The sequence below is a fragment of the Arachis ipaensis genome, chromosome B7, assembly GCF_059453495.1.
Source record: "Arachis ipaensis isolate K30076 ecotype BB chromosome B7, ASM5945349v1, whole genome shotgun sequence".
Taxonomy (NCBI): Eukaryota; Viridiplantae; Streptophyta; class Magnoliopsida; order Fabales; family Fabaceae; genus Arachis; species Arachis ipaensis.
The window spans coordinates 9,948,474-9,960,956 of NC_142442.1; the positions used below are offsets into that span (position 1 = coordinate 9,948,474).

The window sequence follows — 12,483 nt, forward strand, 5'->3', positions numbered from 1 at the left end:
TGAGGGTAAGCTTGTCTCCATATTGATTGAGTTTGGTTTTTCGTGTGTTCGACGTATGTTGGGATTTTTACTTTTTTCCTTTAAGGTCGTAATACTTTGTGTTTTAAATACTTTTGCGCCTTTTGGTGGGCCTTTTGGACCTTGGAGTAGGAGTGGCAAACGGACTTAAACCCGCCGGCCAACTCGCGTAACCCGCCAAAAAAGGCGAGTTGGGCTGGAAAATTGGGACCGCCAAATAGCAAAAGTCCGCCTAACTCGCATTGCTTAAACCGCATGCTTTGGCGGGGCGGGGTGGGCTTTCCCGCCGGGTTTAGTATTTTTTTGACAAGGTGTATTTTTACAATTTTTTTTGCCAAAATCCAACTTCCCCCAACCCAACTTACAAGAGAATGAAGATGAAAATTGAGTGTTTTGGATTATGTTTATTTTGTTTTAGAGACAATATTTATAATTAGAGGTAATGACCAATTCGGTACCCAAAAGATTCAAACGCTGACATTTTGGTACCCAACTATTGATATTGACAAAAAGGTACCTGAATGATTTAAAATTTTGCCAAGCGTGTCCAAGAGCTTGCCGGAACATATCTCCGGTGAGTACGATGCTTACGTGGTGGCCCGTTTTTGCTGACAAGGTTAGTGTTATATTAGATGGAATTTCTAATTTTAATTATTCTTATCCTACTTGGAAAATAAACTAAACCTAATTTGAACATTAGTTTTGTCCCAAATTAATTTTGCCCTAAAACCCAATTAGCATATACCAAGTTACTAGTTACTGAGTTACTATAGTTAGTGTCATAGTGTGTCACTAGTGAAAATCAAAGGTCACGTAGAGAGGGAGAGACGTTGGTCTCGAAGCTTGGCGAGAAGAAGAAGGATACAAGGCGAGAGGCATTATCGATTCAAGGGTAACGGTTCTCAAGTGGCATCGTGGGATCACCATTGTTCGCAAGGAGCAACCCTACGAAGAGGTACGTTCTGCTTCATGTTCTTTGTTTAAGTTCTGGTTTTTTACGTTTGCTGGTGACATCCTGTTTATTCATTGTATCTTCTCTCTACTATTTCTTAGATGGATCGTTTAGTTACGTTTGTGTATCATCACATGGGTTGCTTGAAAAAGGTTAGAGATGGGAATGTGATATACGAAGGGGGTTTAGTCACTGAGATACACAGGGTGAATGTGGAGACATGTAATTTATTTTTTGTTGAGGGGTTGTTTTTAGACCTGGGTTACCCTGGATATAATGAGGCGTATTGGCTAGAACCTGGTTTCGAATTAGGTCAGGGTCTTAGAGTACTAAGGACAGATGCTGAAGTGATGAGGATGTGTGAGAGTGCAATTAAAAACGACAACACTGTCCATCTCTACTTTGATCACCCTATTGATGCCAACCCTGAAATCATTGATGACGATGTGGTGTCTTCTGGTAGCAGTGAGAGTGTGGTTGAGGTCAATCCACCCGGTGATGAGAGGGAAACTGAAGTTGTGAGTGAGAAAACTGGCGAGGTTAATCAGTTGAGTAAGGCTTTAACAGTTGTTGTGAAGAAGACTTTGAATGAAGTTGTGACTGAGAAGGGTGTTGATGTTAACGAGTCGGAGGCCGGAGAGGGTGGTGTTATGAATGAAGATGTGAATCACAGGAATGGGGATAAAGAGACTGAGCAACCTGCAGCTCCAGAAAAAGTTGTTAAGAGGGTGAGAAAGAGGCATCCAAGACCACCACCCAGTGGTTTATCACAAGAAAGGAGAGCTGCTGAATCTGAACAGCCTGAGGGTGATCCTCTAGAAGCTGAAACAGTAAATGAACAAACACATGAGAGGAATGATGATGATGCACATGTTGCCAATGAAGGTGCTAACAATGAAGAATCATTGGTGGATGAGATGAGGGCAAAGGAAGCAGCTACTCAGAATGCAGGAGGTAAAAATATTATTTCTTTTTTGTTATATAATTTTTGGATAAGTATTGGTTTTATGAATCCAATGATTATGATGCACATGTTGCCAATGAAGGTGTTAACCTTGAAGAACCAGTGGTGGATGACTTGAGGGCAGAGGAAACAGCTACAGAAAATGCAGCAGGTAAACATATTATTTCTGTTTTGTTACAGCATTTTTTGATAAATATTGCATGATGGCTGACAAGTATCACCTGATGTATTAACAGATACAGAAACACAAAGAAAGGATAGGACAAATTCAAGGAGAAATCATCCTAGGCCTCAACCATCTGGGCAGAGGATTGTACCTGGAAAGGATGATGAAGCACCAAGGGTAGAGGTGCCTAACCCAAACAGAGCAGATGGAGAGATGGGACCTGAGATGTACCAATACGAATCTGATGAACTGTATAGCCCTTCTGGATCTGATGATGAAGATGAACCTATTTTTCCTCAACATAACCCGAACACACCCTTTGGGAAAATTACTCTGGAGTTGAACATGGAGTTTGAGACCATGGAACACTTTAAAGCAGCGGTTCAAAAGTACAACATACAGATTGGAAGACAGGTTTTCTATCTTAGGAATGAGAAGAAGAGGTGCAGGGTGATTTGCTATGACCCCGACTGCCCTTGGTTGTGTTACTGTTCTAGGACCAACTATCCAGCCTCGTTTCAGATTAAAACATTTGTGGATGAGCATACTTGTCCGAGAAGCAACAAGAGTAAGTCAGTGAGTTGTGCCTGGGTTGCTGAAGAGCTTGTGCCTAAACTCAGAATCCATCCTAACATGTTACAAAGGGAGGCACAGGAGTGGTTTAAGGTGGAGTATGACATCTCAGTTAATGAGAGGATGATGTACAGGGCTATGGATAAGGCCAAAGATGTTATTGAAGGAACGGAAAAGGATCAATACCTGAGACTTAGAGACTATCTGAATGAGATCATCAAGGCTAATCCTGGGTCAAGAGCCAACATGGGGACAACTCCACAGCAGGAAGGGTTGCCTAGATTTAGGAACTTGTATGTATGTTTGGCTGCTTGCAAGCAGGGATTTAAAGCAGGGTGCAGACCCTTCATAGTGTTAGATGGGACGTTTCTGAAAGGGTACTTTGGAGGGCAGTTACTAACAGCAGTAGGTCAGGACGCGAATAACCAGCTATTTCCAATTGCATATGGTGTTGTCGATGCAGAAACTCGGGAAAATTGGAGATTCTTTCTCGAGGAGTTACATACTGACATAGGGGACTATAATGAGAATGGCTGGGTGTTCATGTCCGACCAGCAAAAGGTAATATGCAGTGTATCCAATCATTATAGTTCTTATATTCCTACTTGAGTAACTTAAGTGTATTAATGTTAACTGCTGAATTTACCCATGAATGCAGGGATTGATACCAGCATTACAGGATGTGATGCCAGGTGTGAAGCACAGATTTTGTTGTATGCATATGTGGAGAAATCTGAACAAACGATGGAAGGATAAGGAGCTTAAGGGAGCATTCTGGCAATGTGCAAAAGCAACTACTGATCAAGAATTCAAGGATGCAATGGCTAATGTGAAAAGGATCAATAAACAGGCATGGGAGTATTTGGATAAATTTGAGCAAGAACAGTGGTCAAGAAGCAAGTTTTCTGAATGGCCAAAGGTTGATAGCTTGACTAGCAACAACTGTGAATCGTTTAATTCAACCATTGTGGGTCTGCGGGGGAAAAGCATACTGACAATGCTTGAGGAGCTCAGATTCTATATCATGAAGACGATGGCAACTCACAAGGACGCACTGATGGCTTACACTGGACTTATAGCCCCAATACAAGTGAGTAGATTAGAGAAGGAAAAAAAAACAAGCTAACTACTGGGAGGCATAGTGGTGTGGTGATGATGAACATAACGAATTTGAAGTCAGAAAGTGGCAACATAGAGTCAGGGTGAACACAAGAGAGAGGACATGTTCCTGCAGAAAATGGCAGCTGACTGGACTACCATGCTGTCATGGTATTGCAGCAATCCAGAGGCAGAATGAGAAGCCTGAAGACTATGTCCATCACAAGCTCACCATCGAGGCATACAACAGGACTTACCAGTTTCACATTAACAGCATACCAAGCCAAGAGTATTGGGAGCACCATGAAGGGTTGCCTTGTCTGCCTCCTCCATACAAGAGGCCTATTGGCAGACCTTCCAAGAAAAGGAAGAAGGACAGCAGCGAGCAAGACTCTGGGAGCCAATACCATGCCAAGAGAAGATATGGCCAGATAACATGTCAAACCTGCAAGAGAGTAAGTGAAACAAGTTTATTATCTACTATCTACTTACATAATATTATTCAATGATACATAAACTATTTGGATACTGATTTAATTTATTTATTGCCTGGCTGCAAGGTTGGACATAATAGTAGGACTTGCCCTGAGAGATCAAATGGAGCAGCAGCTCAAGAAGAAGGAATTGATGAGGATGAAGCTAGAGAGCAAGAAGCTAACTGGGAGGAGACCATGGATGGAGGACCATTCGAAGAGGAAGACCCCCAACCTCAACAGCACCTCAAACTAGGGTTGCCAGCCATGATGCTTGGTCTAATTGTCAGATCCCAGCCACACCAACCAATGCTGCAGGACCAAGTACTGGGCCTGGGTCAATGTCACAAGGTCCTTTGGGTAGGCCCACTCTGCAAGCCCAATATTCAGCATCCTCTAGGCCACCAACTGTGACTAGGGAAACCATGGCAGCAGCAAGCCCAGCCACACAGAGCAGGTTCACAGGCTTCATGCCCACCCCATCCTTGAAGAAGAAAAAGCCTTCAGCAAGCATCAAGAAGTGATAGCTTTCTTTCTTGGGTTTTCATTTTGTTTTTAGTTCCATGTTGGACTTGATGTAGATACTATGCAACTAAATTCCATTATGGCATGTTTAGTTTTTAGTTCCATGTTGGACCTGATTTAGTATTACTTGTTATCAACATTACTGTCATTATGCCATGATAGGTTTTTTGGGGCAAAACTTTTGTTATTTTGGGTCTGAGGTATGTTACTCTGGATACTTATGGAATATGTTTTCATGCTATGAGACATGTGTTTTTATACAGCTTCTGTTTATGCCATTTTTTCATCAATGGCTAACCTATCTTATATATGGCTTGCTCACAATTCAAAAGCAATAACTCAGTCACAAAAGACAAATAAGAGTGCATCCATTAATTCATCTCAATTACAATTAGGAGAACATTACAAATAAACAAAATTTCATTCCTAAAATCTTAAATTTGACCATACTTAGCCATACACAGCAGACTCAAATACAGATTTAACCCAAGCAATACACAGATAACAATCAACAAGAACTCAACCCTCTTCAGTTTCTCCTTCATGTCATTAACCACAGGAAGCACCATCATCATCCTATCCCTTTCCCGTCCATCACTACCCTCCTGGTTGATTCTGCTTTTCTTTTTTGGGTCTGCTATGCCCACCATGTTGCTATTCTCTGAAGAAACTTCTCCTTCCACACATTGCTCTTCAATTTCATCCAACCATTGAAAATACCCACAACGTCTTTGTGTGTTCTAGCATGGCACAAAAATTTCATGAATCAGAGAAGATCGGAAAGTAAATCTGAAAAGTGGAGAAAATAAACCCAGGAAGAATGCATCATTTCCTCACGTAACATCAACATTTTAACCTTACCTTCCACAGAGGGCAACGTAGAAACCATCTATCAGGATTGCTACTTGTCTTCGACTTCAACGGAACCACCGGAAGGGGACAAAAGCAACACCCATCGTAGATTTTACTACCAACTCCAGAACCACCATCAACGTCGAAGGCTATGGATGAGTGCTTTCTCACGGTTCCACCTTTTCCACGAGCCCTAGCTGCTTGCATCTTCCAGATTGGGATCATGCTCTACGAGAGAGCGAGGAGAGCAAAATTGGGTTTTAGGGCAAAATTAATTTAGGGCAAAACTAATGTTCAAATTAGGTTTAGTTTATTTTCCAAGTAGGATAAGAATAATTAAAATTAGAAATTCCATCTAATATAACACTAACCTTGTCAGTAAAAACGGGCCACCACGTAAGCATCGTACTCACCGGAGATATGTTCCGGCAAGCTCTTGGACACGCTTGGCAAAATTTTAAATCATTTAGGTACCTTTTTGTCAATATCAATAGTTGGGTACCAAAATGTCAGCGTTTGAATCTTTCGGGTACCGAATTGGTCATTACCTCTTTATAATTATGTTATTATGTTTATTTTGCTTTGGAAACAATATTTATAATTATGTTTTGGATGAAAATTTGGTTTATAATTATGTTTATTACATATTTATAATTACAAAGATTTTAATGTTTGTGAATATAAAAATTATAATTTGTTTATACTTTTAGAAATGATAATAGTTAAAAGTAAAAAACAGAAGAGATTTTTTTATGCCTTTATATATATTATTTAATAGTTAAAAGTAAAAAAAAAAGGGATATTTGGCGGACTTAACCCGCCGGCCCGCTGTTAGGCGGTGCGGGCTAGAATTCTGGGACCGCCTCACTAGGCGAGGTGGGGTGGGGCGGGGCGGGGTGGGGTGGGGCGGGGCGGGGCGGGGCGGGATAGTCGTTTTGTCGAGTTCCGTTTTGGGTTTACTCGTAAAAAATGGTTTGAGTCTAGGTGGGCCGTTTTGATATTTTAGTTTTGTGAATATCCGTTTCATTGGCCTTGGGGGTGATCAGTCCCCAGGATAGCCATTTTGTCGAGTTCCGTTTTGGGTTTACTTGTAAAAAATGGTTGGGCCTTTTTGGTGGGCCGTTTTGATATTTTAGTTTTGTTAACTTTGGATATCCGTTTCGTTGGCCTCGAGGGTGATCAGTCCCCAGAGTAGCTGTTTTGTCGAATTCCGTTTTGAGTTTACTCGTAAAAAATGCTTTGAGCCTTTTTGGTGGGCCGTTTAGGTCTCTTGGTGGGTCATTTGGAGTTTCTCTGGCCGCGATCATCTTGGCGAGGTCAGATTTTCAGAATCTGCTACAGTTTCTGCGTCTCCCGCGATCGTGATTCAGGATTTTTAATCTGTATTCTTTACGGGAGGTAGTTCGAAAAATCGCTTCGTCGATATGTTCTGACTGGTAGCATTCATTGGTGACGACTCTGCCTTCTAAGGACTGCACCCGATGGCGTAGCTCTTGAATTATTCGGTTCATGTCTTTGCCTAGGCCGGTGAATAGTCTGCTTCCGTTAGATTAGCAGTCGTTTCTCCGTGAGTGTTATCTTAATTGGCTGTGTGTTGTGTGGTTTTGGACCACGCTGGCTACCCTTCTATGGGTTGGATTGTCACAGGTTTGAATTGATTGGGTTGATCGTGAGGTCGGATTTTAGGTGATCAAAAGGCTGCTCTTCGAGAATGCCCACCATGCTGTTAGGATTTTAGTGGATCCCCACAAACGGCGCCAATGTTCAAAAGGGTTACCTGACGGATCAAAAAGTATTTGTTTAGGTGAAGAGAGATTGGATACCCGTTAGTCCGGCAAGATACCAAGGCTAGTTTAATGAATCGTACCTAGGAGAGGAGCTGAGCTCTCCTTTTATAAGTGATGTAAGCTATTTTATTCTTATATTTGTGGAAGATGGTCTCACTTCATATAATTTTGGAAGGTAAAGATGGTCTCGAGTTGTTAGGATGGCGAGAATATTTTTGCACCGGTTATATTTGGCCTGTTAAGAATAAGAATATTGAGAATATTGAGTTTTTTTTTTTTTTTTTTTGCATAAATTATATTGGAGTATTGTATTCTATGTATAACTATAAAAGTATATTATCTTATCATAATTTATGTGTTAATGAACAATATTAAATTTGTGAATAAATAGTGGTAGAATACTAAAATATATGTATTTTTGTAAAACATAATATTCTGTTATGATTGATGTGCACTTTTACTTTATAATTTAATTCATAAAAGATCTCTTTTAAACATGATTTATTTTCGAACATAAAATTAAACATCTTAAGATGATTTATATAAATAATGAAAGAAAGAGTATTATATATTTGATTTTCATTGAAAAAAATCGTATAAAATTAATTATCCTATAATTTATTTATGTAAACAAAATCCATAATTATATTTTTGAATAAAAGTTTAATCTTTTCTTCAAATTATAACACTTTTGTTTATTAATATCCTTATGAAGAAGTTGAAGTTGAGCTGAAGAAGAACAATATATAAACAGAAAAAAGTGTAAAGAGAAACTAAAAACTCAAAAAATTATCTGAATGATGATGATATTAAAAATGAGAAATTATAATCTAATTTTACAAAGCATGATCTTCATATTGTGACAGGGGGTATATATAGAGAGTTAACATCATCTAAGCTAACTGCCTTACTAAACATAGAAAGAGTTAACTATTTGTTACTAGATTCTGGTATAGCAACATAATCTTCATCTTCTTTATCTCTATCATCACCTTCCAAGCTCAATGACATTTTTAATGTGACTTTGAGTGTTCTTAAATTTATCAAACACTGCTAGAGATAAAAGTTTGGTGGTCCATGCATGGAATATAGATATGTGGAGGTTGTTCTAAATCACTAAGTGACAAAATGAATATCAAGTTCAAAATGCTTTGTTCAACTATTAAAATTGGATCCCGCCTTATGTATGCAGCAACCCATTAGCCAGTGGCAAACCTCTAAATAGAACTCAGTACCGTGACAGATTAGTCTTTGACCTGTCGGGTTGATGGATACCGTAAAAAAAAAAAAAACTATTAAAATTGAATTTGCTAAAATCTGCACAAGCACTTGTATTATCACAATATATAGTTGGAGTACTTGAATGCTTGAGTCCTAGTTCAAATAGAAGATTCTACAGTCAAATAAGGTTAGTATCATCTGCTATCAGGTTTCTAAATTTAGATTCTGCAGTGGACTTGCTCATAACATGTTATTTTCTACTTGATTATGCAACCAAATTACTTCCTAAAAAGACACAATAATCTGAGATTGATCTTCTATCATCAATGTCTAATGCTTAATTTGCATTGGTAAAGGCAAAAATTTGAAAATTAATGAATAAATGGAATAAATAACCCTCACTCAATTGAACCAACTAAATACCTTAGAATTTAGGAGTGAGCACGGGTAGCGGGTACCCAATTATCTATCCGAACCCGAACTGAACCAATTAAATTGATTCTGGAATCAACGGGTAATCGAGTTCAACCCGAACCAAACCGATGGTCTTTGTTAGTGATTAGTTCGGATATCAGTTTTGGGGGTGCGAAACCCGAACCAACCCGCGAATCCGATCATATATTAATTAAATAAAAATAAAAAAATATATATATGACTTTTCTATTAGACAAATATTATTCACAATTAATATGTTTGGATTTTAATGAGTTTAGTTTTTAATGTATTTGGTGTTTAACATGTTTGGATTATTTCTATTGATGTCACATGCTTATTGTACTTGTTGAATTTTTAAGATAAAAATTTAATTTTTTTATGAATTTCAAAATCATCGGGTACCCAATTACCTGAGCCGAACCAATCCGTTCTTAATTAGTTTGGTTTGGTTCGGGTACATATACAAAAAAACACAAATCCAAATCAAACCAAACCAATTATATTTTGATCGGTTCGATTCTAATTTTACCATAAATCCGAACCAAACCGACCGTGCTCACCCCTATTAGAATTCTCTTAACTAGATACCTTGGATAACTCTCACAACCATGTATACTCTCAAAGTCTCACTTAGAATCCAAAAATTGAGGTGAGAAAGCTATAGTTCAAGATATTAGAGCATATGCAAAACAATGAGAAAGCAACATGACTTGAATAGCTCACAATGACTCCATTAAAGAAAACCATCACAGGTTCCTACATTACGATTCTTTCTTTTGCTTCATATAGTGCAAAACACTTCCTATACATGCCAAACTCGATCTTGCTGCTACAGATTTTGTGGGGTCAATTTTTGAAATAGAGTTTTATATTTGAGAATTAATATCTAGAAAAAGAGTCTTATAAATTAAATCTGTAGATCGTCTCAATATAATAGCTAGCTTGTATAAGGGATAAATACAATTTTGGTCCTTAAAGTTTTGTGCCAGAATCGAAATCGTCGCTCTTGTAATTTTGGATTTAAAATCGTCTTTAACGTTTTTTTTCGTATTAAAATTGTCCTTTTAATTTTTTTTGGACAAAAATACCCTCACCACTACCAACATAATTACCTCCTTCACCACCACCAACTGCCACGCCACCACCATTATCAACATCATCATCACCATCATCATCATCATCATCAACACCCACTGCCACTCCACCACCACCAACGTCACCGCCGTCCCCCTCCCCTCCCCTTCCCCCCACCCCCACCCCGCGTCCCCTCCCCTCCCCCTCACTGCCTCCCCCTTCCCCCCACCCAGCGTCCCCACCCCGTCCCCTCCCCCTCCCCGTCTCCCCCTTCCTCCCACCCCACGTCCCCACCCGTCCCCTCCCCCTCCCCGTATTCCCTTCCCCCACCACCTCTACCTCCACCTCCACACAGAGAAGCAGAAACAGAAAATCAACATATTCAAGTACAAATTTAACACAAGCAGAAACAAGAAGCAACAAATCAACAAATCAGCAACAATAATATTCCACAACAAAAGAAGAAGAAATCCAGAAATTCACAGAATTCACAGAAGAAGAAGAAGAAGCGGCGGGCGGTGGGTCGGCGGTAAGAAGAAGAAGAAGAAGAAACGGGCGGCGGTGCGGTGGCGGAAAGAAGAAGAAGAAGCGGCGGGCAGCGGGCGGCGGTGCGGCGGCATGGCGTCCCCCTTCTCTCCCCCCCTCCACCCTCCCCCACCCCCTTTCTCGGCCCCCCTTTCTTTCTTTCTCTCCCCAGTCCCCACCCACCCCGTTTCTCTGATCCCTTTCTTTCTTTTTTTTTTTATTTTATATTTATTTTATTTTAAAATTTTATTTTTTTATTAAAATAGGGGTAGTTTAGGAATTAAATTAAAAATTTTATTTAAAAGGACGATTTTAATACGAAAAAAAACGTTAAGGACGATTTTAAATCCAAAATTACAAAAGGACGATTTCAATTCTGGCACAAAACTTTAGAGACCAAAATCGTACTTATTCCCTTGTATAATGATGGTTTTTTTTTTTTTTTTCAAAATTTTTGTAGTTCATTATACTTACTCTCTTTAATGATGGAGTAAACTTTAAATTAAATTAAAAAAATTCTATCCAACATGACTATATGAATATTAGAGGTATGGGACAAATGATATGCATTTGGAATGTTATGGGAGTTTTTTGTGTTCAAAAAAGGGGATTGTGTGTGGAGTATTGTGCCATTGCCGTTTGAAAAGAGAGGCTTTTTTTTTTTGTAAAACTATTCTTTCTTCCTTTTTATCTTTTTGTTCGTCTTGTCCACACTATTAAAAAAATTGTATTCCACCAAAAGCATTTTTTTTTTCAAATAGCATCTGGGTTTGGGCTTCGTTGATCGTTATATTTCTTGTATAATTTGAACTATGTCATAAAAAATGACAAAAAATGGTCATAACCATAGGATAGTTATGGGCTTTAGCATTCTACTTGCTTTACGGCCCAAACTAGAGAGAACGATTTTTGAAAAAAAAAATGAAAAACATTTTTGCATTGCGATTTTGTTGATGGGAAAGTAATTATAATATATGGAATAAATTACTATTTGTACCTATGAAAGATACAGACGCTGACAAATGTACTCATATAAGAATAAAACGACCATTGTAATCACAGAAGATGGCCTTCGTGTGCCAAGAGTATCCGAATGTTGGTTACGCAATTTGTCTGTTAGGATACTCTTAGCACACGGAAACCATTTTTCATGATTACAATTATCGTTTTATTCTTATATGTGTACATTTGTCAGCGTCTGTATCTTTTATGAATATAAATGGTAATTTATTCTAATATATAATATACTATAGAAGATTGTAAAGATAGGAACTAGGATAGCTTTTATGTGGTAATTAGGTGACGAAGCTGATAAGCTTATTATTATTTTATTATAGTGACAGTTGATTAATGATTTTGATGGAAATGTATAGGAAATAGAAAAGGATTAGGATGTGGAGAAACGGTATCATCATTTTCTTACTATGTATTGTACGGTGAGGTAATTTATCCATTTTATTTTCCAACATTTGTTAGATACATTATCGCAAGTGGCAACTATACTTTGAACAAAAGAAATAGACTAATCATATTTCAAAAAAAAAAAAAAAAGGAAAAAAATAGACTAATCAAAATTACACTCACTTATAGTAGCATTATCAGGCAATTTAAATCACAGTAGTAATGTTTCAGGCGAACTTGGTACCATTTTTTTTTTAATTTTGAATTTTTGTGTGTAATTTTTTAATTTAAAATTTTAGAAGTTTGAATACATAAATTTTAAATTTTGAATTTATACTTTGTTAGTTAGTTGAAAAAGTATAGTTGTAAAAATCGAATCGGTGATCAAACCAGTTAGGTTACTAGTGACTGGTTCAAGT

General features: G+C 38.2%; 2 protein-coding genes across 2 annotated transcripts; one reads left to right on the top strand and one right to left on the bottom strand.

Moving 5' to 3' along the window:
• The first annotated feature begins 920 nt into the window (after positions 1-920).
• Positions 921-4,658, top strand: LOC107610288 (uncharacterized). The gene is given in 6 exon segments (XM_088494424.1): positions 921-973; positions 1,072-1,924; positions 2,171-3,234; positions 3,332-3,784; positions 3,786-4,226; positions 4,332-4,658. Coding segments are annotated over 5 exon segments (3,138 nt in total). The 5' UTR covers positions 921-973.
• A 545-nt stretch (positions 4,659-5,203) lies between these two features.
• On the bottom strand, positions 5,204-5,828 carry LOC110264464 (uncharacterized). The gene is made up of 2 exons (XM_021106660.2): positions 5,631-5,828; positions 5,204-5,509 (listed from the first exon to the last, which is right to left on the bottom strand). Exons 1-2 carry the CDS (start codon positions 5,826-5,828, stop codon positions 5,204-5,206), a joined length of 504 nt encoding a protein of 167 aa, XP_020962319.2.
• Positions 5,829-12,483: the final 6,655 nt, after the last annotated feature.